Source organism: Aphis gossypii, chromosome 3, assembly GCF_020184175.1.
Source record: "Aphis gossypii isolate Hap1 chromosome 3, ASM2018417v2, whole genome shotgun sequence".
Classification (NCBI taxonomy): Eukaryota; Metazoa; Arthropoda; class Insecta; order Hemiptera; family Aphididae; genus Aphis; species Aphis gossypii.
The window spans coordinates 10,262,565-10,290,113 of NC_065532.1; the positions used below are offsets into that span (position 1 = coordinate 10,262,565).

Sequence of the window (27,549 nt, forward strand, 5' to 3'; positions counted from 1 at the left end):
TATTCGTGTTTCATAAATAAATCGTATCTCTGGGATCTGATGTTTAAATTAATAATATGATACTTAATATAAAGTTACGATAAGATTTTTCAAGTTTCGATGTAAATATATTATATTTCTTAATGTTTTCATAATATTAAAATTATTATTTTATTACAGTCATTATACCGGTAACAATTTAGTTCTCGTGAGAAGCATTTTGGAACCTGCAGTAATCGAAAAGAAAAAAATGTGGAATAGGTAACCTGGATTAAAAAAAGTTGAACTATGTTTACATAACAACGACAATCAACTACAGGGCACAGGTCACATGTCTAATATTAATTAAATTAATTTAAAAATATTTATTAACTTAAAAAAATATTGTCAATTAGTATGCCCTATACCAAACATGGAAAAATATTAATTTTAAAAAATATGCCTCAACAAAGTTGTAAGACTCGTAATAACAATTTATACATGGTGCGAGATACTGAACTCGTGATAAATGTGTATTTTTGATTTATACAAGGGTTTGTATTTTATGTTTAACAATAGAAACTTGTGTTGAACCTTATTTTCAAAGGTCAAATCATGATTGTTTTGTTGAATTCATTAAATACAGCATAATCATATGGGCGATGATTTTATTGAAAAAAAATGAATGTTATTATTTAATAGCATTTATTTATGTATAGGTTATTACAACTATCTGTATGATTTTCCGATTAACTTTGCAATTCTATTATTACGTCTACCGCAGGTAAACACTGTTGTTATATTATTTAACGTCCATTTTTCATTCTGCGAGACAAAAAAACAGGTTAGGTTAGGTTATTTTTAACCTAACCTTTGCCTAAGAAAGTTTCATTAGCATAGAATAATAATATGGTTAATAAAAAAGCGATGTACTTCTTGCATCGCTTTAATTTATTTTTCAAAGGAGATTTGTCATTTCATTTCCAAAATATCTGTTGTCTACTTATAATAATTTGGAAACACCACGATATTATCATTTTCGTTTCTTAATTACCTACCTACAGGCTACAATCATGATCAATACACATAGTCTATATTATGATGAGTGGATGATTAAGGTCGAAAATAAATTCATAACAATTTTTCGTGATGTCGATAACTTATAATAATTCGTACCTACCTATATTTATTATAACATTATAATAGATTATGAGTTAACGACAAGGCTTAAGGGGTATTTTGAGTGGCTAATCCCCCTCCCTGAAGACCACCTCGATCTCTTACCCGTGTCCGGGTTTTATATATTTCGACTTTACGAGTAAATCCATGTCAGTCTAATAGTATTATAATATCATTTATTATAATATAATATATAGAAAACGTCGTCGGAGCGTTTCCGCTGGTCGTTACGAATTCTATTCAACTTACAATCGTCGTCATTGATTGTCGATCGGCGTACGTTAATACAGTCAATTTATCACAATAAAAGTACGTGGGCGTTGATTATACACATATTGTAGTTCTTTCGTCGTCTATATATATATATAGCTATTATTATATCATTATAATTGTGCGATTGGTTTTTTAACTTTCAATTTATTCTCCTATATAATAATAATGATAATAATATAACTGACGACTGTTTAACACATACGATACAACGGAAACAATCACCGCATTCAGAATGATATTATTACATAATATTATGTGTTTAATGCAAGTGTCTCCACGGCAAATATTTAAACGCGCGAGTTTTTCGATAGTAATATATAATACAAAGCAACTGCATTGTGAGTTTCAAATTTTGAAAAAAAAAAGTTCATTACATACATAGATTATAATTTAATATACACATGATCCGACTCATTTTAAATATTATAAGTATAACAATTTTCCATAAAAATATTAATAGTGATACGAGACTTTTGAGACAATACAAATACATTATATGCATCAGTGGCGCCCATCCCTGATGCGGATGCAACCTATTATATTAGGGTAATAGGGTGGGAAGGGTCATATAGGAGTAACATCATCATAGTATTTATATTTTATAGCAATGTTTCTCAACTCATGGGGGAGGACTCATTAAGAATAAAGCGTGACTGCATGTAATACTTAACACATATAGAATAAAAATAACCATGGCCAAGCAATACTCGAATTAAATTTAATATGCCATTAATTAATAATTTTTAATTTATATTTATTTCAAATAGTCAATAGAAATATATATTATACACAATTATAAATTATTTCAACAAATATACTTTATAGTAGTCACACGTCACAAAAACATGCGCTATAATCCCTATAATTCGTACTAAGATGGATTATACATTGTTTACAACTTTCATTTACAAACTTAATTTACTATTCGTTATCAAATGTCGATTTATTATTCAGTATTATTATTGCGTTAACCATTAGAAAAAATTAATTTGTTGGAAGAGGTGGGCCATTAAAATCAACGAGTACCATAAGACCCTGCCACTCCCCTTCGCCCACATCCTTATTTAATCAGGGCTTGTGCGTAAAAGTGTTTCTGCAGGTTTCAACGTTTTCGGTATAACATTTCCGTCAAGAACGAACGTATATTATTAAAATATCGCGTGGGTTAGTTGATCACGGATTGTTATCTAAAACCATTTTGCGGGACTTCAGTGTGAGGGTATATTATACAAACAGTGAAATATTTTCAAATTGGTTTTTAGTTGAAAATGACGCGTTGAGCATAAATACATAATATTACTATACCTATTATAGTGTTTCTCTCTGGGTATTATACTGTTTTGTGGACTAGCGACGACGATTAGTTATGATCAATATTATTGTTGTGATGTAAATAATTATTCTTCTCGGACATGAATAATAATATACATAATAATTATTATGTATATTATTATGCTATACGCTTTAATTTTCGAGACCGAGATTTTCAGAGACTACGTGTTGTACCATTCCCGCGATGGTTGGTTTCCACAGAAGAATATTCAAGTAGCGTATAGATATGTACATAATCCATTCAAAAAAGTTAGTACATCAGGCAACTACTTTGACATTGTCCTATAATTGGTAAGTACACTCCTACATGTTTTGTACCCGTATAATTATGCACTTGTTTTGTTCTAAAAATATTTTTCTTCGACGGTTTTCTAAAAAACTTATTATTCTTTTCCCTGACCTATTCCACGTAGAAATGTAATTTATTGCAGTCAACAAAAGGTGTTGACGATTTAAACAGTTTTTTGAATAGTAAATATTGAACGTCCGTATATTCACATATGAGCGGCGTGTACAAGGAACATTATGATATACCAGGAACGTGTTATTTCTTTGACTCAAATCGCCGCAATTGCAGTGGGTATGCGATGTTGGAAAAACCACTTATTAGTTATGTAATGTATGGAGTCTACGATTTAACTATTTATGATTGTATATGTTACTGTATAGTATATAGAAAACAGTAATACGAGTATCTTGTTAAATTTGAATAAGTAAATAAATTAGAAAATACTCAAGTGGTGCTTGATGATCGATGAACTTATTTAAAGGAAAAAAGCCCAGATTCTAATTTTTCATAAGCTAATATCAATATTTATTTTATTTACACAAATAAAATATTAATCAATAAAGAAAGTTTAGTCAATAAATCGTCGACGATAGTTATAATGACACTTAAAACTATTACTAGCAGTTATATTATTTATTGCAATTTATATAGTTCATATTATTATACCATAAGAGTTGATTAATTGATATTATTGCTAGACATTTAGACGCGTTAGTGTGATTATAATTTTGATATCACTAATTCGGGAAAAATAACGAATAATCGCTGAATTGTTGGTATAGGTGATAAAGATAGATAATTACCTGTTATTTGAATGATTGACTCGATTCTGACAATATCTACATTAAATAACTGTCGAATTCCTTTAATCTGAAAATCCTATATAAAAGCCCTCTTGGAAACCAATAATGGACCGATTTCGATATAAAACATATTAATAGATTCATCGGGGATCGGAGTATTTTTTCAAATTAATTTTATTCCAAAATTTGATCCGAATTATTGTTGATATGAACATATTGCGTATAGTAATTTTACAAATGACTGATAAAATAAAAAGTTTTAACTTTTTCATTATTATTAAACAACTCCTAATAAATTTCAAAGTAATCGAGGAAAAACAAAAAAAAAATTTTGGAAAAAGTTCATGTAACGTCATTATTGAATTATTCAACTAAATCGATTTTGTTTTTTTGGTGTAGTTACTCAATAATGAATAACCATAAAAAGTTATTTGAATTTTTCTTCAAATGTTTATATTAGCACTTATAATACAAAATAAAATTTTCAAAATATTTAGAGCTTTGTGTTATAAATAAACATTTGAAATATTAAATTTCGACAAAATCGCAAAAACTTGCAAATTATTTTGTAATTAAAAATGTATTATAATCTGGTTTACATAATACATAATATAAGAAATTTCTTTATATTTTTTTTACCTTTCTTTTGGTAAATATTTATATTTACTTTTTCTAATGCGATTCTATTAATTGGAAATCCTCGATATTTTTAGGCAGACAACGTTCGTGGACATTGACATATATGCTATATACGTCACACGTATATTGTACTGATGTATACAACGAGAAACTTTAACGAACGATCACAATGTACTTATGATACAATATTACATAGATTATGCGATCCTTTTTTTTGTCACAGCCCAATAGGTTTCGTCGGGGTGTATGTGTGGGGGGTGAGCAAATTTAATTGTAGTACCTATACCTATCATCCCTAGTCCGTGGTCCACGTTAACACAATATTTCTATATAGTCATCGGGGTGCGGACCACTTTATAAATTTAATATACATAGTGCTAGCTAACCCCTACGAAAATTCAACCAAATGTTCGCCTACACGAACATATGCACCCAACACTTGAGCCCTTATAATATATTTGTTGGACATATTGCACCGTATACGGATTTAAAAGTCGTGTTGCAAAAAAAAGCGTTTTTACCACCCTTTATAATATGTCATTTGCACCAGGCGCGTATATGTGCCAGCACCTCGACCCCGAATAATATTATACAGAAAAGTGTGCAGTACGAATTATAAAAAATATATATGTAAATAGGGGCTGGTATACTGATTTCGTATTAGAATATGAGATGACGGTGCAGACTGCGAGACCGAATTATGGATATCGTGTTTCAACGTCAAGTTCTATATATTTATAATATTGTTAGTATATACATCTCCATATACGCTACGCTGTATAGGATTTTGTATTTGACGTGTGATATGTGGGTGTGTGGATGGGTGTGTGTGTCGTGTGTGTGTGTGTAACCGTGTCGCATATTATATTAGTAAGACATTGTGCAGTATGCTGAATATTATATAGCTGCTCTCCGGGCGTTTTGAAATCGTACCTAATCGGTGGTATATATATATTCGACCCACATGTTTCGAAAGGGTGTTTCGCGGTGTGGTGTGTTGCGTATACATATAATATATCATTATCATTATTTACGCCGCCGCTGCCGCGTACTTACCCATACACACGTGTGTGTAATATACGCGTATAAGGGGATGTGCGACCCGTGACAAGAAAACGCGAGAGGTGTTCGGTCGTGTCTCGGGGGCGCAAATATATATTAAACATCACGTGCAGTGTATAATGGCATAATATATATAATAATATCATATACATATTACATATACATATATATATTATATATATGTATAGGTAAAACAGTCAGCGAGAAACGAAAGAAAGAAGAAAACATGGCCTTAAGAGACCTTTCCCCTAAACGGTATACATACATAAGTGTATACCTATACCTATGTTACCTATAAAAGAACATCCGCCACCGTCGTAAAAGGGTTAGTCGCGGAGCGGGCGGCCGCGGCGTATAAAATAATAATAATAATATGTCGTCCTACACTGCATATTATTTATATACAATATGTATTATTGCGTGTACGACGACTTTGTGTTGTGTGCGTCCGCGTGTATTATACATGATGTATATATATAAATAAATATTTCGTCGTTATAATGTTTTAATATTATGTAATGTTTTATGAACGCTCATTGTACCCCGTGCGCCCATTTAGGTTTGTTATAAGGGTCCTTTTTTTTTACAACCGCGCGATATGTTGTGTGTACATATAATATCATTATACACACGACGTTGTCGATCTGGGGTTTAAAGCTATATAAATATATTATATGTGCAGACTCCGTGCAGCGCGATTTACAAAGTCTTGGATCAGGTACTTATTATATAAATATAGAAAGGGGCATTTTTTTTCAGAACCAAACGCTTACCCTTCCTTTAACCAAAATAAAAATTATACATAAAAGAATACGTATTGAAGTGTACACAACGAGTATTTATATTTTGTTTGACTTTTTTTTCTAGATTGCGAATGCGTATCAACAATAATAACACGTAAAATCGTCGCGTGTAAAAAGGTTTCAGTATTATTATTGACTCACGGCCTGTATACGAGCATTAAAATAATCGTTTAAGCTGTTGTTGCGTTCAACTCATAACTATGCAGTGATCGTGTTAAATAGGTACTTAAATATCTCTTTGACTGTGTAAGTTCATTGTTGCGGCGGTGTGTACAAGTTGAATATTTAACGTATTTTAATATATTATAAAACTATACATTTATAATGACATTGTATTGAGGAAATGTATTTTTCACGTTTATCTGTACTGTATATACGTATTGAAGTCGATAATGAATGATATTAGGAAAACCTCAAGAATTAACATTAAATCCATTCTTTTTTTATAAACTGTTATAGGAGTTTATATACTGCAAAGTTTCAAAAATTCTGGTCACCAGGAAAACGGTTCAATATACACGAAGATTATATATACCTACTATGTAATAATAACATGTTCTTTCCGTAACATGTGCACAGGTGTTACTTTTAAATAAAAAATTAAAAGTATTTTTCAAGAAACATTAAGGTTTTTTTTGTTTTTGATTTAAGGTTGTTGAAAACACCGGGTCTCCAGGTATGCTGCAATACTAGTTACTAGTTACTTGTTGGTCAACTCAATCAGTTTAAATAAAATCAAGTCACATACGAGACATGCAGCTGCAGCAGACGATTTAAATAATTTAGTATAGTAATTATTAATACTTTTGATATTAAGAAGTGGACATGCGTCCTTGATGTTTTTTCTATATAATATTATTCTATGAATTTATGATACAATTTATGTAGAAATTGTTTATAGTGTATGAACACAGAGTAGTATAGAGTACACGACTTATCGCTATACAGTCGAAACTATTTACGTTTTCATTACGTCAGGCAGAGATGTAATATCGAATTTGTCCATAAAAAAAAATTTTCTTTCGCTTTGTTTGTATATCTTTGTGTATTCGTGTGACAATCGAAACATCGTAGACAAAAAAATTGTATTATATTTGTTGTCCCTCGTCTGTGTATGTATATTTTCTGTCAATAAGTCAGGCCATATGGTGTTAACTGTAGACTTGACCCGTAGTTTATCTTCGATAATCGCTGCTTATAAACCGAGGCTTGACTTTATTATACGTGTATTACGTCTGAGTGTATGCAACGTGCATAATCGCCGCTGCAAGACGTCGCAACCCGACAGCGGGAGAAAAAAAACGAAAACGGGGTTGCGGTGGGAAAAAATGGGGTGGTTACTGCGAGGTCGTAGGTTTTGAACGCGTTTCGATCCGGTGACCAAAAACGGGGTGAAAGAAAAATACCCCGATAATATTGGACACGGCGCACACTGCTGCAGCACACGTGCACGGCACGGTTTTAAGCGCGCAGAGTGCAACGTTTGCGACACACGTGTTTTGTGTGTGTGTGTGTAATGTGTATATGCATGCCATATAGATTAATTTTTTATATAATAATAATATGTATAATACGGTCTGAATGTAGCAGTGGCGGCGACATTGACGTCGTATCGTTGTGTACGTGCATATTAAAATGTTATAATTTAATAAAATATAACGTGTATGTGTGTGAGTGTATTGCACATATAATTTTTTATTATGTGCGTGACGGGGTGGGTGCGGCACTCACTCTCGCTGCGCAGCTCGCGCGGAGCCGATCGTTGTCGATAATGACCAATAAGTCACCGTCACGATTATTGTCGTTCGTATAGCATAAATATTATGTTTATCTCGGTCGCGATAAAAAACAAATATTACTTAGCGTCATTGCGCACATATTATTATATTACTGTATACAGAAACCGATCGGCGACGGGACTCCGAACGTGCACCGAACGCGAACGACTCCGATCAAAAAAGATAATATACGCTGCACGTAGTTGCAAACATAATAATAAAATGTATATAGTAAGTATTATGTTATTATATTAAACATTATCTAGATCGTCCGCCGCCGCTACGGTCGCCTTCCCGCTGCGATAGATCCAATACGCATATTATACCATAATCAAGTCGGCTAAAAGCGTATCGATCGAGGACGTTGTATACATAGTTTTTTTTTTGTTTCCGAAAAATCCCGTCTTCGACACAGCACTATAAAAATATCGTTATCCTTACATCGTATATTATATATAATACTTATATACGGACGGACGGGGTCGAGACGACTATTAGCGCGCTGTAACACAGTGACCTTTGCGACAGCAGTGCGCGCGGGGTAGTTTTCGACCGTATCTTTATATTTATATTTATGGCGTACATTTGGAGATTACGGAAAAAAATTTAAAAATAATAATAATACATCGAAAACGTTTAACCGTCCATCGGACACGTGTGCAACCCTCCCGAGCTCGTAGAGACGGTCCCGAAGATATAATGCTTAATACATGTTATGATGATATGTGTACGTGTATTGTATACAACGTGTGTGTGATCGACGATCTATGCGCAATCGATGGCAGTTTTACACGGGTCGAAGGGACATAAGGGACAAACCATATATTATAATATTAAATACTCGGACGATTTTGGCGCCTTTTTTCGTTTCTATTCAAAGCCTCCAACGAAGACACGACCACCATAGCCGCCGCCTCCACCACTACACACGACCACCTATCAAAGTGTCCTATTTCACGAACCCGACCTTAAACGCTTACAGCGAATGATGTTGGGCGATCGAAAACCGTTTTACGATTATGTGCCCGCTCGAGTTGCAAGAACTGAAATATATATCGTGCAATAGTCTTCCTATCGACTCGCGTGGGTGGTGAGTATCCGCAACACGTGTGCATGAAATGATAGTATAATATATTATATTATATTCGCGTTTAAGTGTGTATATAATATATATACTGCAATATCGTAATGTGCGTGATGTAAACCACTATATATATACCACCGCCGTCGTGGCAGCAGCCACCTAGGTCGATAAGTACCCGTCATCGATAATATACACATGTTATTTGTATATACTATAATATTATGTTTGGTTCTAACCACCGGCTTACACCGCATATATACTTGTCGGGTCCTAAATTCGTTGTTTTGGATATAGTACACTAGTTCACAACACATTGTAGGTCAGTGCTAGTTATTACGCCTTTATTAACCGTAGGTATATTGGCGCCAGTTTTACAAAAATCCGTTGAATTATGATCTGATACCCCCGTAATTTCCGCAGATATTCGTGAGGGCCCGTGAGTATTAATAGGTAAAATTGATTATAGTTTATGGTAAAAAGGTACATAATACGCTCGAAAAGAACAAAAAAATCTAAGATATATTGTAAATGTTGACGAAATAGAAAAAGTTTTAAGATAGTTTGGAGAAGTTAGGTAAATTCTGATAACATCCGTCTCTTAAAGTAGACTTTAAGAAGTGTATGTCGCATTTTTATATTTTTACATAACAGCGGTCACAAATAGTTTATTATTTTTATCATTATTTATTCATTCCGATGAAATTAATATTTTAATATTTTATCAAAAATCTTGACTTGTAATAGGTACTTGTAAGTTCTATTACCAACAAGTAATTTATTTTCTTTTATGTTTCCGATTATATGGCGAGTTAAATTATATTGAATAATAGAATAACGCATTAGCATTGCTCTGTTAAAAGTTGATAAGTACTTCAATATTTTAAATTTACACCTGCAATTTTTGTTTGCTCGTGATTGAATTATTAATGTTGTAAAATGTGAAAGTTTAACTCTGTACTCAATTTGATTTGTTAAACTATGTTTCTGCGGCCGTGTATTAACTCTTAACCCGATGCATTATGCAATTATGCAATTATGCAATTTTATGAAATATTAATATTTTATAGTAAAATAATTTTTGAATACTACTTTTAACAGTGGTTATTGTATCTTAATAATGATGTTAATTTTATAATCAAAAACCATGAACCAAACAAAATGATAAAACCTTTATTTTTATCTTATCTATGAATTAAATAAAGTTAATAAATATTTTGAATTTACGTGAAAAAGGGACATGAACGGAACTATTGAAAACGGAGAGCAGATCTAAAAAGTAGGACAATCTCTCCTCTCCAATGTAGTACGTCTAGGTCACACTGACGAGAATAAATCGGAAATTCGAATATCATAAGTTATAATACTTATATAACTTATAACCGTTTTTCCGTAAACGAGTATACGTCTTATTTACTTAAAAGTTATGTTTTTCCTGATTTATTGTACAATAAAACATTCATGATAAACTTATATAAATTAGTGGACAAGGAAAATAATATTATTATTATCAACAAACGAACATAATCCTATCGACATTATTATTATTAATTAATTCACCGTTTACATTGACCTGACAACATAATGTATAGCTCTTGAAATTAGCCAAGTCCGCGCGTTAATACGTTTTTAATCGACGAGTGATTAACTACGATCTCGTCCGTATGACGTTTCCGAGAACATAGCCCAAGTCCGGAGGAGAGTTTTCTAGGAAGACACGCGCGCGACTTGTTATAAATATAGAAAAACGCGTAGACTTTTAACCGACCGATGTTTACGCGGACGCTTTGTCAGAAAACAATATGGTTCCCATCAGAACCATATCATTTTTAAATTCACCAATTTATGATGTTTTTTTTTTCATAATTTCTAATAATTTGTAATTATTTAAAACATGTAAGTATTGCAATATAAAAATTGTCATGATTAATTTTAGCTCATTTAAAAATATGAATATGTGAATTGTACTTTTTTATTTTAACCACCAATCGCAGGAAATCGATTTATTTGACGACAAAATATTATTATTTATTTATTTGACCAATTTCATACGACAAATTGACTGTATCCTTTTACACGGAGTACCTAACCATTGTGCAATAGATAATATTATATTGATCGTCATGATGCAAGTGCAAAATACAAATTTTGTAATTTACCAACAACTATTATTTATTTCGGTAAAATACGAAACACACGATAATAATAAGATATTTTCGTCCTTGTTTAATTATTATACATCTACACAATAATAATATGAGTTTATTCGTTATAAAATAGGTATGTTATGTTGAAAAATAAATGATTGTTGCTCGTTGAACTAGAAAAAACTTACAATCAACTCACACCAGGCACTTCGTGTAATTATGACCGTGCCATAAATGCTGTGTGTTCTCTGGAAAATGCATCGTTGAGACTGTTGATTGACATCAAATTCCAATGGATCTACATTCATTACTCATTAGCGATAATGCTATGTATTACGCGTTGATGCTCGTTGAACATTTATTAGTGTTGATTTATTTCAGTTATGTGATACTAATTTAATTTTATTGCAATTTATTTCTATTTTTAGTGTTTTTTTTAATCCATTCAAGAAATAGGTATGCTCAGTTATTGTAAATTGATAAGGTTAGTGTTTTAATGTGTTTTATGAATTACATAGCGTTCTTGTAATGTTTGTAGGGACACTAATGAACAATTCCAAAGCAAACTCTCTGATGTATGTGCATAATCTTTATGGACCTATACTTTTCAACCCGTATATGTACGTATACACCCAAAAAAGCTTAGGGTTTATAAATTATTAGAAAAGATAGTGATCCTGATAAGTAATCCGATTTCACTGTCTTTTGAGTGGGCTTCAGTGGATTTTTGGTATTCCTTCGGCCTTCGGGTATTTTCTATTTCTGATACGGCCGTGGCAAGCTTTTAATTTTATTATTCGAAAATTCCATTTCATAGAATTTGTTTATCGTAGTGTATTTGAACATCAAACGAGAAATGAAATTGAAAAAAAATGTATACATTTAATATTGTGACGATAAAACTACTGAATAATATTATGAAACTATTTTAAATTTAATTAGGTAATGCCTACCTACCGTGGTAAGCCGAGAAAAATAATAACAAAAAATGAGCCTCGGGAAATAATACAATTTCATGCCAGGCCTCCCGGCGGACCTAGGGCCACCCCTCGCCACTGATAATAATATCGTATATTTGTTTTTTACAACACTGTCACGTACGCTGTACGACGTCTTTGTCGTGTTTCACAACTCACCAAGTGCCACCGAGGAAAACAAAAATAAAAAAAATCATAAAACGGTGTTGTTGCTGCAGCTGAACGGTTATTATTTTCCTCGTTTACACAATATACACGTAGACCAAGATCTAATATATAATATACAATATGGTTCTTACATAGTATATGGAAGTATACGCACACACTTCGTCGTCATAATATACATGGAAATATTATTATATTATATTATGTATTGATATTTAAAAGGAAAAAGAAACCAGTTATGGTTGCCAGCGGACCGGATCTCATATAGGGCCCCCTTTTGATTTTAATACTTTGTCATAACTATGTAGGTACGTATTAATCGTATTATACATGGCAGATAATAATATAATATCATATAATACCCACACACATACACAAGTATAATATAATGTGCACGACGATAGTATTACACCCAGGGGCGACGGATATAGTGGTGGTGTCAGTGCCACTCTGGAGAAATATCTTATATTATGTATATATTCTTGCCAACCCTAATCAACGGGACTCTTGAAGCTGTATGATTTTTTTTCAAAGCAAACATCTGAAGTAATTGAATAAAAGACTTTTTCTCTTATTATGCAATAGGTTGTAGATATAAATACATTTGATTTAAACTCTTATTAACCTATTATTGTATGTTGACAATATAATAAATTTAATAATGAACGAGATTTTTGAAGTGATTAAAAATGTACATTTTATTGATAACAATGATTATATTGTTTATAATTTATATCTCAAATATCAATAACCAACAACAGATAATACACTATATTATAATAATATCAATGTATGTATAATTGTAATCGTATCATATTATTATACTATTATTATGTTGCACAATGTTAAACAATCATTTTAATCTTTAATAATAATCTGGTTTCACATGTTACTATATAAATACGTTTTTCAAACTGCAATTGTAAATATGATAGCAGTTATTGTTTGAAATATCACTATACGACCACTGTTTTCAAAAAATGTAATTTACAACTCGTAATAAATACCTGTAGATTCAGAATATTCGTAAAAATCAAGAATAATTGTGTACCTACAACGGCTTTGACGTACTGGTGTAAAAAAGAAAGTGACCGATTTCTACGAGTTTATCTGAATAGGTTCTTAAAGACCTTATATTATACTTCCGGGAGAAAATTAAAGCTCTTTTGGCTCAACCTACATAGTGTATAACATAGTCGTCACACGGAAAAGGACGTAATTCCGTTTCAGTTTTTTTGGATATAATATTTTATGGTTATGAAGTTTTCTCATGATGAAAAAGGCATCAACTCTACTCTACGAAATTGACCATCCAACAGTACCAAGTTTCAACGATATATTACGTCGTCCTAAAACTTGAATTTAGAACATAAATATCGGACAAGGACTTTACATATTTCAGACCGTCAAAATTGTCTTCCGCAACGTTTATGATTACTTATTAATTATTACTATGTTTGTCGTTGAAAACTTTGATATTGTAAAAATACCTAAGTAATAGCTAATAAGTATAATATGAGTCTGCGACCCCGATCGCGATAAACTGGTCACGATTTCTGCGGAGATGGGTTTTTTTTTCTACCCGGTGCAGTTATACATGAGGTTTAAGTGGTGTACAACGCAGCCTCGCAGGTTATAGGTACTTACACGTATTTATAAATTATTATTATATTTTGTACCGTTTCTTGCCCGCGCGTTCTCCTCCTTGTCTCAACTTGTCGACCGCACGCGCACGCACACCATACACACACACTTGCGTTATCATTGTGCACACGCACGCACGACCGTGTACAATGGGGTCGGTTGATCTCGGCGGGTCGTGTCAGCTACCGGTTTTTATAAGTTTCCTGTCCGGAGATTTATGACAAGGGGACCGGCAACGATATCATATATATATAATATTATATATAGACATATGTACGTATACATACATATTATTATATTATATATGTGATAGTGCGTGTACATATATATTATTGTTATTACACTATATTTATACAGGCGTGTATATGTATTATATAATGTTTTAGATATATATAGGTAGCGTCCGCCGAGACACCACCTATCGCTCGAGTTGGAGATTTCAACCGTTCCGAGACGTCAGCGCGGTAGCAGCTCAAAAAAGGATGTCGGCGGCGCGTTATTTGTTTTCACTCTCCGTCCCACTGCAACAATGATATGTGCATTGTGAGCTCTTTTAAAATTTTACTCATAACCCCCATCGTCATAATATAATAATTGAAATATCGTAAAAAAAAGTCAACGCTGCTATTGTATTTTTTTGATTTTAAATTTGATGGCAGTTATTTCGCTCCAACATATTATTATATAGAGAAAATGATACAACTATACACATTTTGTGATGATCTGGATCCGCTGAACGTCGATATTTTATTCCCATCAATGTCTCAAGTTTACTATTGTTTGTTAAAAGGACGCCATATACCCACTGCGTTGTCTCCGTCTTACAAGTACGTATAACATAGCAAATTTACGCTCAGCCGATCACGTTTATACCTCTGTTAGTTTAAAAATTAGAGTGAATCAACTTATTGTGAAACTTGATGGTAAGAACATTATAACTGTAGTGTTCATATGTTGGTTTTCAGTGGTTTTTACGATAGTTCAATTTTTTAGCAAGTTACGTTTAGCGTATAGGGTAAATTAAAAATGCTCATAAGTCATAACTCACTTAAAAACTAAAAAACTGAATAATCGTAAAACACTATAACATACGAATGCAGATATTAAAAAATTGTATGATTTAGGGTTTAAACTTTTACTGTCACATTGAAACCATTACTGTTGTAGAGGTTTGAAAACGCTTTTTAATTCATTATTATTATAAAAAAGAAAAAATGAGTCGATTTGTGTAATAATCTGGTATACCCAATCATTAGATAGTGATATATTAAAAAAATGGAGATGTCTGATTTATGTTTTGATGCAACAACAATACATATCAGGATAGCTTTTAATGTCTCCGAACAAATCACGTTAATTAGAGATGTTTTGTACTTGATCCTCCTCCCCTACCACGACATCAAATAATACACACATTCCGATTATTACATAAAACTTAATTATTAATGAATATCATGATTCATAATTGACAAATCGAAAGAATAATTAGGGTATTTTTGTAATATGTATCTAATGTTAATTGCTTATATTTCAGTAATTACATAATGTATAATACATTTAACATATTTCTAAAACATTCAGTTGCGTCGTGTATGTTGTAATACTGAATCGATAAATATATAATATACATAAAAAATTGTCGACTAAAATTTATATTTATAACTTCTATGGAAGATTGGTGGAGTGCAATTCGAACTTTTTGATCTCGCCGTGCAGTCGAATCCTATGCGTCTAAACTTTTGACTCTACAAGCAACGAGCACCCCACCCCCCAACCTTCTATTTTTCTATTCGATAATGTTATTTTGTTTTTTATTTTATGGCAGCCGGCGCAGCCCACTTCTGCTCAGTTCAGCTTATTTCTGTATAATTTATTTCTGTTGTAATCATCACTACGCGCATATAATTATTCTTTTATTTAAATACTGTAATCGACATCCCGCGGTGCTATTCGCCCGTTAAATAAATAACAATAATAAGTCGCGGTGTATAGCAGGTCGCTCGCGCTATTTGTCCTTACAGCGCACGGTTCGTTCGTATATTATGTAGAATACTCGGTCGTCGTACTATACCAGCTACATAATATTGTAATAACATTATATGTTATTATTATGTGTTGTTGCCCGCATGACGATAATATTATATTTTATGTATACCCGCGTCATTATGACGTGTATCAGTGTGTAATGATATGTATAATGTTGTACTATGTCGTGTACTCGTCGGCGTGCGGCATGTAAATAACGCCGATAAAACGGTTTTGATTTCATTCCGCGTCGCGGCAGATACGCACAACGCATAACTGTAATAATTGCATTGTTAATGCATTTTCGTGCGATAGCAATAGTTATAGTATTTCCGACCCGCGGGACCTACATAAAAAAAAAAAAAAACAAGCACATTGGTTTTTGTTTAAAACGTCCAAAGTTTAGTTCTTTTAATCGTTCAAAACAATATAAATACCTGACGTTTGCTAACGGTCAAACCAGTATACTCAATATATAGATACGCTTATTGTATCATCTGAGTCCTGAGAATGAATCGATTGGAGACAAATTATTTCGTTTTTGAAAATTTAACCATAACGATACGTTAATCAAAATATACTCCACATGGTCCACATTATTAAGATAAATCCAGTTAATGTTTATTTTAATATTGTTTACAAATACAAATTTGAAATAAAAAAAAAAACGCATTTTTATCATAATATATGGCTTTATAGTTTATTATTATAGTCGAATAACTAATAAGTTTTATAGCAAAATATAATTCACAAAATTATTTAAATTAAATTGATTCAAGAATACATAAGTACAACTGTACAAGTAGGCGTATAACATTTTATAACATAATTTATAGATTTGAACATTGTAATATAATATGACAATATTATTATAGTCGAATAAGTTTCATAGCAAAATATGATTCACAAAATTATTTAAATCAATTGATTCAAAAATGTACTAGTACAACTGTACAAGTAGGTATATAAAATTTTATAAGATAAAATATAATTCACAAAATTATTTAAATTAAATTGATTCAAGAATACATAAGTACAACTGTACAAGTAGGCGTATAACATTTTATAACATAATTTATAGATTTGAACATTGTAATATAATATGACTATATTATTATAGTCGAATAAATTTCATAGCAAAATATGATTCACAAAATTATTTAAATCAATTGATTCAAAAATGTACTATAGTACAACTGTACAAGTAGGTATATAAAATTGTATAAGATAATTTAAAGTTTGAACATTGTAATATATGACTATATTATAAATTATAGTCGAATAAGTTTCATGGCAAGCAAAATATGATTCACAAAATTATTTCAATTGACTGATTCAAGAATGTACAAGTACGACTGTACAAGTAGGTATTTATCATTTTATAAGATAACTTATATATGTTTGAACACTGTAAACTATACAGTATATTAATTTCTATACTATGTACTGCAGACCATATCATGCACCGCAACAAAAGACGCGACGGGCGAATTTCTTCGCCAGCTTCCACAACGAGCTACGTTTAAGTTTAACCTGGATTACCTCTGGTTCTGTTACAGTCGTACTACTACGAGTCGATGAGTTACGTGCAACTTTCATCGGAACAGTACACTCGATTTTGGTGTCAGAAAATGCCTTATCCGTGTAATGCAGTGCTATGTTCGGCATTGATTTCCACAATCTTTTCTGAAAACCGGCGTGATCTCGGCTCTTCGGGCCCGATTCGCCCGAGCCATCACGGTTTGGTACTACCGCAGAAACCTGTAGCCGATCGAGGGAGACGGATGGTAATTGGATCTCGACTTCCACGGTCGGAAGTTCGTTCAATCCGGCGTTGTTTTCCGATTTTATCGGCGTTGGGCCAAATCCAATGGGTTCATTGGAAACCGGCTGTACAGTAACGACGGTCGGTTCCTGCAAAATCGCGGCCGTGTCGATGCGCCGCTGCTAACGGTCAAACTAGTATATATAAAATATAGATACGTTTATGATATCATCTGCGTCCTGGGAATGAATCGATCGGAGACAAATTATTTCGTTTTTGAAAATTTAATCCTAACAATACGTTAATCAAAATATACCCCACATTATTAAGATCAATCCAGTTAATGTTTTATTGTTTGTAAATACAAATTTGAAATAAAAAACGCATTTTTATCAAAATATATGACTTTATTATTATAGTAGAATAACTAATAAGTTTTATAGCAAAATATAATTCACAAAATTATTTTAATTAATTGATTCAAGAATACATAAATATAACTGTACAAATTGGTATATAACATTTAATAACATAATTTAAAAATTTGAACATTGTAATATAATAAGACTATATTGTCATAGTCGAATAAGTTTCATAATAAAATTTGATTCACAAAATTATTTAAATTAATTGATTTAAGAATAAATAAGTACAACTGTACAAGAATATAACATTTTATAAAATAATTTAAAAATTTGAACATTGTAATATAATATGACTATATTGTCATAGTCGAATAAGTTTCATAATAAAATTTGATTCACAAAATTATTTAAATCAAGTACAACTGTACAAGTAGGTATTTAACATTTTATAAGATAACTTACATGTTTGAACACTGTAAAATATACAGTTTATTAATTTTTATACTATGTACTGCAGACCATATCATGCAGCGCAACAAAATACGCGACGGGCGAATTTCTTCGCCCGCTTCCACAACGAGCATCGTTTAAGTTTAACCTGGGTTACCTCTGGTTCTGTCACAGTCATACTGCTACGAGTTGACGAGTCGTGTGAAACTTTCATCGGAGCAGTACACTCGATTTTGGTGTCGTAAGACGTCTTATCTGTGTAATGCAATGCTATATTCGGCATTGAATGCCACAATTTTTTCTGTAGACCGGCGAGATCTCGGCTCTTTAAGTCCGGTTCTCCCGATCCATCACGGTATGATACTGTTGCAGACTGATCAGAGGAGACTTCCGCGGTCGGGAGTTCTTGATTTCGTAGTCCGGCGTTGTTTTCCAATTTAATCGGTGTCGGGCCAATTGCAATGGGTTCAATAGAAACCGGCTGTACATTAACGGCGGTCGGTTCCTGCAGGATTGCGGCCGTGTCGATCTCGTTATCTGCAGTTGTTAAACCCGTCGATGTTAAATTAGGTAACGACCCGTAAAGTCGTTTTATAGTTGTAGCCGATACATTTAGACTAGTCGAGATTGTTTCTAACTTACCATTTTCCGGTGTCATTGATGTTGGTTCATCGGTTGTCGGGACCGCAGGAGATGAAGACAAAATCTCGTTTTCGGATGTATTAATATTTGAAAGTTCGTGATTTCGTAGTCCGGCGTTGTTTTCCAATTTTATCGGCGTCGGGCCAAGTGTAATTGGTTCAATTACCGTAACGGCAGTCGGTGCCTGCAGGATCGCGGCCGTGTCACCATCAGTTGTTAAAGCCGCTACCGTTAGATTAGGCATTGATTCGTTTGGTCGTGTTATAGTGGTGCCGGATACGTTTTGACTGGCCGAGTCTTCATTTTTTCTTCTTCTTCTTTCTTCTTTCTTTCTTTCTTTTCTTTCTTTTCTTCTTCTTTTCTTCCTTTCTTCTTTCTTTTGACTATTTTGAGGATTCATTGGTGTAATGCATGCAGCAACGGCGGTCGGTTCCTGCAGGATTGCGGCCGTGTCGATCTCGTTACCTGCAGTTGTTAAAGCCGTCAACGTTGAATTAGGCAACGAACCGTAAAGTCGTTTCATAGTCGTAGACGATACATTTTGACTAGTCGAGACTGTTTCTAACTGACCACCATTTTCCGGATTCATTTCATTAGGTTCATCGGATATCTGGACCGCAGACGATGAAGACAATGTCTCGTTCTCGGATATAGTGTTCGACATGTTTGTATAAATATATACGTTGTAAAGCTTTTAGAATTACAAAAATAATTATTGATGATTGTATGTTTTATAATACTTTAATATCGCAGTGTTGCAGAAGTGAAGACTGAAATAAGACTGTGAGATTTGATACCGACAGTATTATAATATTATTTATTTCAAAACTATGCCGTTGACAATAGCAACGACACGGATGTTTATAGTTTTTGTAATGGAAATACATTTTTTTGTCAAGCCATAGAACAATTTTCAATTATTTTTAAATTTCATTTTATGTAAATACAACAATTCTCAGAAAGGTCCAGGGGTCCGAACCCCCCCCCCTTCGATTTTTTTTCATTTACGGCCTTGACCCCACAAAAGTATACATCGAACGACACTTCTGATTAGAGCTCTCGTTGGATTTTGTACCGTATATAGATACCTATATATCCCCTGCGGCCCGGTTAAACATTTTGGTTTATTTAACTGAACCCTTTAGGATTAGGGGTTATTATATTTTTCATTATTTATTATGTACCTACTAAATGTTTATAATTGTTTTATTGCGTAATGTGTGGTCCGTTTGCCGGCGGGATTTTATTATCATTTTAACGGAGTGCGTAAATCGGCAATGCTGCGGGCGGGTCGTCGTACTTATTAATCAGTAGTACACAACATTGCAACGGCTTTCGTGCCAACCATTGCAGCACCGACACACCGCCGCCGTACAAAAGACATCGTAAAATCGTAAACGACATTTTAGTATTATTATGTTATCATATTGCATTATTGCGAGATATCGGTACCAGACATCGTGTGTGTGTGTGTGTGTGTGTGTGTGTGTGTGTGTGTGTGTGTGTGTGTGTGTGTGTGTGTGTGTGTGTGTGTGTGTGTGTGTGTGTGTGTGTGTGTGTGTGTGTGTGTGTGTGTGTGCGAGATGACACAACTTTTTACTGTGATTTGCCACGTCGAAAGCCTCGATAGACCGATAAAAAGAAATTGCTTGGTAAGTAATTACTAATTGGTAATAATATTACTATAAATATAAAATGTGAATAATAAAAAAAATATATTAATCTATAATGGTAATTTAGTATTCGAGAAGTTTTAAAACACGACGAGAATAAAAATCTTAATAATTTGAGTACGCAAGTACTGCCTTGAACCGCGGTCTCCGCCACCGTCTTTTGCATAATCTTTGCGCAATGGTGTGTATGACAGTCTCCCCTAACAAACTCTTTCAAAAATGTCGTTTTGCAATGACTACAGATCGTTAAAAAACCGCTACCCTTACTTTTCGAGAAAATTAGTGTTTACCTTTATGGGAATCTCCTTGCTTAGGTACCTATATAATGTGAAATCTCTGATATAAAAGAAAATCCCGGACACGCCACTGCAGGCGCATAATAATATTATCGTTATATCACACACCGCGCATAATTTTATGTAACGGACGGCCTTCGACGGTCGTCACTTGATTGAAAATAATAATAATAATAATAATAATCGTGATAATAATAGTCGGATCTGATGAACAATAAAAAAATCACACTGTGCAGCCGAGGTTTGGCCGTGCGGGAGTCGAGCTGCACCGGAGCGGCTCTCGTTGCACCGTACTACACCTACACGTCAAAAACAATAACAACAATAATAATAATAAAAATAATGATTGTTATTGCGTTTCTTGTTCGTAGGTATAATGTATAGCTACAACCGCGGTCGTCTATTCGTCGTCGCGTGCGTAGGTTTTATAATAATCGATATTTATACACGACATTATATTATATTATATTATTAATATATTATTATTAGATTAGATATCTTTTTATAGTTATTGTAACCGAAACGCATTATTGCCGCTGACCTCGATCGTTCTGTTGTCGGATGCACTGCGTGTGCACGAGATACAAATGTCTAATATATATATAATATAATGTATATAATATACACCCTGCACACGTGCACGGTGCATATTATTACTATTATTATTCTTATATTATATTTACCTTAAAATAATAATACTGCACGTGTGTGGTGTGTCGATGTCGTCGTTGTCGTAAAGAAAGACAAGGCCGTCATCACGTCGTCGTACCCGGGTGCACGGCGATGTAGAAGGATATTAATTTTGTTTATTTAAAATTTATAGGTCACCGTGGAAAATAATGATTTTAAAAATGTCGACGAAACTAAAAGAAAAGTAGATTCGTATAAATTATAAACACAAAACAATATCCTACAGAAATGGTACATTAACTAAATTGATTTAGATTTTACAATAACACTAACTCAGTAATAACTGCCGTGATAACACAGAGTAGGTGAAATTATTTATTATTTATTTTTTTTTTATTTCACCTATTCTGTGGTGATAATGATTTCTAGCGCCTGAAAATAATTATGTACAGTCCACGCTCATGGTACATTAGGTTCAGTTTTAAAAACAAAAAAAAACCTCGGCGTAGTTATGTGAAATTACTCGTATTGTTTATTGTGCAGTTATGGTGATTGAAAATGAAAGTAAGTAATTTTTTCTGCTTATCTATATTTAAAACTAAATTACTAAAAAAGGTACAAAAAAGGAACTAAATATTTGAAATAATATTCACTTGTATATTATGAGTACTAAGTAGTATAACTTTAATAAGCTTTTAGCATTAACATTTATTTTAACACTACCTACCAAAAGTAGTACTTTATATTTGACGAGTGATTAATTACGATTAATTAATGAAGATAATGTCTTTATTTTATTCTTGTCTTCTGGAATACTGTCAACATTTTTTTATAGTGTTATATCCATATTATACTAGTTTGAAATGAAAATATAGTTTAGATATTAATAAAGGAGACAATAACGATAACGGTTGAAGGGGTTGTGAAATGGAATTAAAAATAGAATAAAATTAGTTTTTTCCAATCACATTTTTATTTCTAATATAGGTGATTTATAAAGTACACAATATTCATTACAATAAGTTTAAATGTATAATTTTACATTCAATTGGTAACCAATATTTTCCGCCGAGCTAAATATTATCGTTATATTTCACTGTGCAGTTCCGATTTATTATCACTTATCATTACCAGGAGATAGGTATAGGTTCCTATATACTATTAAATATTTGCTATACTCCTTTGGGTCTCTACTTTTCCGACCCATCGCACGCGCGATTTGACGCAGCTGCAAGTTACATATTATTTTGACAATTATTATAATTCACGCGCACAAAATTTAACGACGCGCGCCCCGACCGTAATTTATCCCTACGACGGTTTAAATAATATTGTTATCGTATTTTTATTATTGAAATAATTGCAATTATTGTCGTATATCTGTTAGCATTGTTGTTGTTATTAAATCATTTCAGAAACTCAAACTGTATTATACGACCGACCACCGCGAGCCGTAAAAACCAATTGCCCGGGGCGATAATGATCGTATACACATAATATTATATATTTTGAATATTTTCACCGGGGTAGACGAATGATAAATGATACGTTTGATTGCCTGCCCATAACCACTGCCGTATCACAAAAATAAAGAGGTGATTATTTTTAATTTTTATTGATCATTAAAATCCGAGAGCAACATAAATGGGAGCTATTCAGATTTTTTTTACTGCGCGGGCATTTGCATATACTTACCATTTAAATAATATAATCTAAACCCTTCGGAACGCTGCGCCCGGCACATTATATTATTGTAATTATTTCGAGTATACTTATAATATCCGTCCTCAAACCATCCTTAAAAATTTTTAAATATACGATCGAAGGGAGGATGGTTAAAATCATGGCGTGACCCTTATATCTTAAGGTTTGGCACGTTTCATGTGAACGAGTCGTTTATATGCGTATACGACCTAATACATATATAATCTACAGCATAATGAAAATGAATATTTCGTGAACATTACCATGTGCAAAGGATTAACTGTAGAGGAATTATTATACGGACGAGCGACTCGTAAATTTGTCGGTTTTACGCTGCTGTACGGTATTATGACTTGCGTTTTATGTTTAACGGCCATCGCACAAACACACAACATACTGTACAATATTAAACGTACATACCGTAATGATAGTATTATTATATTTTCTTCCGAAAAGTAACGTACAATTTTTTTTTTTGTACCTAACAAAATTAAACGCATTCCTGCATGACTAAAATCGACGAGGCCCCATAATTAGGGCTTGGCCGGAGACTAGAAATCATGACCGCAGCACGAGCCCACCAAAAATGATGGACATTATTGTGTGGGGGTGGCTGCTGAAACCATCAGTTAAACATTTATACCAAAACTGGTTTACGTATTGTATAATTGCAGTGTGCAACGTATACGAAACTTTAATTATTACTCCAAGTCGACGGAGACGATATTGATTTCTAATACTATGTATATACCTATGTTTAAATAATGCCTGTATGGGAACATTAAGTGAAGCGTTTTATTTTTTTTTAGTCCAAAATATTTTCGTCCTTACTATATGGGCTCAATAGTTTTTCTTGAGCAATTATTTTGTATTATAAGGATATATACAACAAGAAACTAACCAAACACAAACATCGATACGTATAATTTAAATATCAGTTATTATACGACCTAACCATAATACTTATAAACTAAAAAAACATATATTTTGTTTAATATAAACATCGAACGACGTCAAGTCCCTGCTGTGTCAATATCGATCGACTAAACGAGTTGTAACATTATTGTAATCGAGAAACAAACAACGATCTTAAACACGATAAACGGCTACATATTATAATACATATAGTATTATACACAGAATGATTCTTTTATCAAATAACAATCATATTATTTCAAAAAATATTGAAGATTACAAGAATATTTTAAGTATTTCGATGTATTAAAGTTATACATTTGTAAGATGGAGTGAATAGTTAATTATTTATAATTTTTAATATTTATATATGTAACTCAGTGGCATATTTACGGGGGGTGATGAGGGAGATATATCTCCCTCTTGACCTTTTTTTTTAGTTTATATCACTGTATTAGCTTGTATGAAAAGATTAAAAACATATTCAAGAAATTCTATGATGAAGGAGGTAAATATTCCCTATTCACTAATGAAATATTTGTTGTTTATTGATTGTTTAAATTTTGAATATTATTTTAATTTTAGTTCAGACTAAATAAGTTTACAAATCTTTACATTTAAAACAACATTGTGCGATTAGATACCGAAGAAATTATTGACGAAAAAGCTAAAAACAGAAAAAGATACGGTTTGTTTTGTTAATGATTCATTATTTAATTCATACTATATGTTTTATGTTATAATTATAAGGTTTATGCACCTACTATGAACATATATATAATTAGGGCTAGGATTTTAAATCATGATATGCTTTTTTTTTTATACATGAGATAGAGATCAAATTTTTATAGGTACATAAATTTGTTTCACGTCATTCTGATTCCAAATAAACCAATTTTTTTTTGCTTTTTTATTGTTTTTTTTTTAAAATTATTCCAGCTGTGGATTTTTTATATGTTTATTAGGTATATGTTATTATAATAAAAAAAATAATTAAAAATTAATGGGAAAACCCAGAATGCGGGTATTGGATTATTATTGTTTTCGTTATCGGCTTGTTTATATAATATTAAACGGATACGTAGATTATCGATTTACATAATATAGCTTGCAGTACCTATACGGCCGTCGGTCAGTATGCCTATAATATCGATATCGATCGTTTCAAAATTTAAATTGCTGTTATGATTTGAAATCTGGTATGAAGTATGCACTGATCACTCCAGTTAATGTAAAGAGTTCGTTTTCTATGTATAAAACTATTCTATCGAACATTAGAGCCAGTTTCACTACTGCAAATCTTGGGAAGTACATGGTAAATAATTCCTTTTTTTAATTTTAATTAATTAATTTTTTTTATTTTTCATTTTTATAGCTAGTTCATGTTAATTTTTGCATGATCCCATACTTTTTTTTTAAAATAAATATTCAATTTTTATACCTACGTCAAATCTTTCAAAAAATATTCTGTTTTGAAATAAGAAATTAAAATATATATTATATTCAAAAAATTAAAAAAATATAAAATATAATTTTTGATTCTGAACGGAGCGATGAATGTATTGATTTTACAATGATAATATGTACCTACTTAAGTTCCCACCAAATTTTTATACCTAATTAATGTTTCCTATATACTATATAGTATAATTTTATAAATATTTCGACTCTTTTTGATATTGGTAGTAAAATGTTTCTCATAAGTATTTTGTACTACAACTAAATATCTAAAAAATATACAAACACAATTATTTTTCATAAATAATTGAAGTTCAAATTCGGAGAACATTACATATATAAATTATAAACTACAAATAACGGTATTAACTATTTTGTTATTTAATTCAAATACCTTATTCGTGGAAATCATACAGTGACCCAATCGATACCCAATATGTACAGTAAGTGCCAAGTGGTATCCATCCATCTACCTTTTTCTTTTTTTTAAATGGGCAATGCGTGATTTCTTTATCATATTGTCCACGCCACACATTGATCTTAATATAAGTTACCAAATTTACAATATTTGTTGTTGTGTATAGTTCTGTTAGGAATGTCCGAACATAATGTCTTATTCGTCAGAGAATCTTTATAGTTTTATAAAGCCTGGTCACCTGGGTTGTACGATTTTTATTTGTGTCGTTTTTGCATTCCATTTTATTTGGTATTTTGGTGTATTTAGTTTCTTTGTCATTATTATTTTGTAGTTAAGAGTATATTTTGTAAATGTTTTTGTACTCCTGCATACATACCTACGTGATTTGTGTTTATATGTTGAAAAGTGGAATCTCTGTGAGTAGACAAGTCCTAACCTGTATCTTTGATAGTTTGATGGCTTTTTAATTTCCTTTTATGTGTTACTGTGTATCTATGTCCAAGATGGTGCAATACTCATATACTCATATTCTGGTAATACTTACCAGTTACCTATATTATATAAATAAAAGAAAAATGTCTATTATTTCTTCTTCAAAAAGTTTGTACTTATGTCTTTTTTAAATAAGTACGTTGGTTTTAATATGTTAGAAAAGATTTGTCGTGTTTTGCGTGCTGCTTGTAATCAATAAAGCATACTTGACGCGAATAATCAACATGCAATCCTCTTCAGGCGATATGATATGATATTATAGGTCAACTTTTTTTTATGCAAACTAAATTTATCATCACTCTAACTAATATTTTATCTTATATGACAAATTACTAGATAGAATTATTTTAATAGTGTTAAATATTTTATGACTAATTCAAAAAGCAAACTTATTAGTTTTGCATTCATATTTTACAATTAAATTTTTTAAATCCATCGAGTCCAATGGTAAATTGGTAAGTATTATCTACGCCCGATACCTACCAGAGAATTATCCACTTATAATCTTTCTAACTTAACGAATTGTATAATGATGCGTGTAAACATATAATAATATGCGTCGACATCCGGACTATTTCATCAAAGA

The 27,549-nt window shown here is 32.1% G+C and overlaps 1 protein-coding gene and 1 long non-coding RNA gene across 6 annotated transcripts; one reads left to right on the forward strand and one right to left on the reverse strand.

Annotated features, from left to right (window-relative positions):
* Positions 1-10,008: 10,008 nt before the first annotated feature.
* LOC126551424 (uncharacterized) lies at positions 10,009-18,318 on the forward strand. 5 transcript variants are annotated; one of them, XR_007605329.1, is made up of 7 exons: positions 10,009-11,800; positions 11,883-11,964; positions 12,287-14,403; positions 14,517-14,957; positions 17,031-17,359; positions 17,433-17,518; positions 17,608-18,318. It is a non-coding gene; the product is annotated as an uncharacterized LOC126551424 (long non-coding RNA). The 5 variants fall into 5 exon arrangements; XR_007605327.1 differs by lacking the exon at positions 17,031-17,359 and having other exon boundaries at positions 17,433-17,522; XR_007605326.1 differs by lacking the exon at positions 17,031-17,359.
* A 191-nt stretch (positions 18,319-18,509) lies between these two features.
* Positions 18,510-20,041, reverse strand: LOC126550981 (uncharacterized). The gene is made up of 3 exons (XM_050203736.1): positions 19,843-20,041; positions 19,378-19,602; positions 18,510-19,272 (listed from the first exon to the last, which is right to left on the reverse strand). The coding sequence occupies exons 1-3, from the start codon at positions 20,039-20,041 to the stop codon at positions 18,809-18,811; spliced, it is 888 nt and encodes a 295-aa protein (XP_050059693.1). The 3' UTR covers positions 18,510-18,808.
* Between the last annotated feature and the right edge of the window lie 7,508 nt (positions 20,042-27,549).

Coding starts and splice junctions, on each gene's coding strand:
- LOC126550981 (XM_050203736.1), bottom strand. CDS start 20,041: ATGTCGAACACTATATCCGAGAACGAGACATTGTCTTCATCGTCTGCG. Junction 19,603..19,842: donor GACGGCTTTAACAACTGCAG/GTAACGAGATCG, acceptor ATCTAACGGTAG/CGGCTTTAACAACTGATGGT. Junction 19,273..19,377: donor ATCAATGACACCGGAAAATG/GTAAGTTAGAAA, acceptor TAACAACTGCAG/ATAACGAGATCGACACGGCC.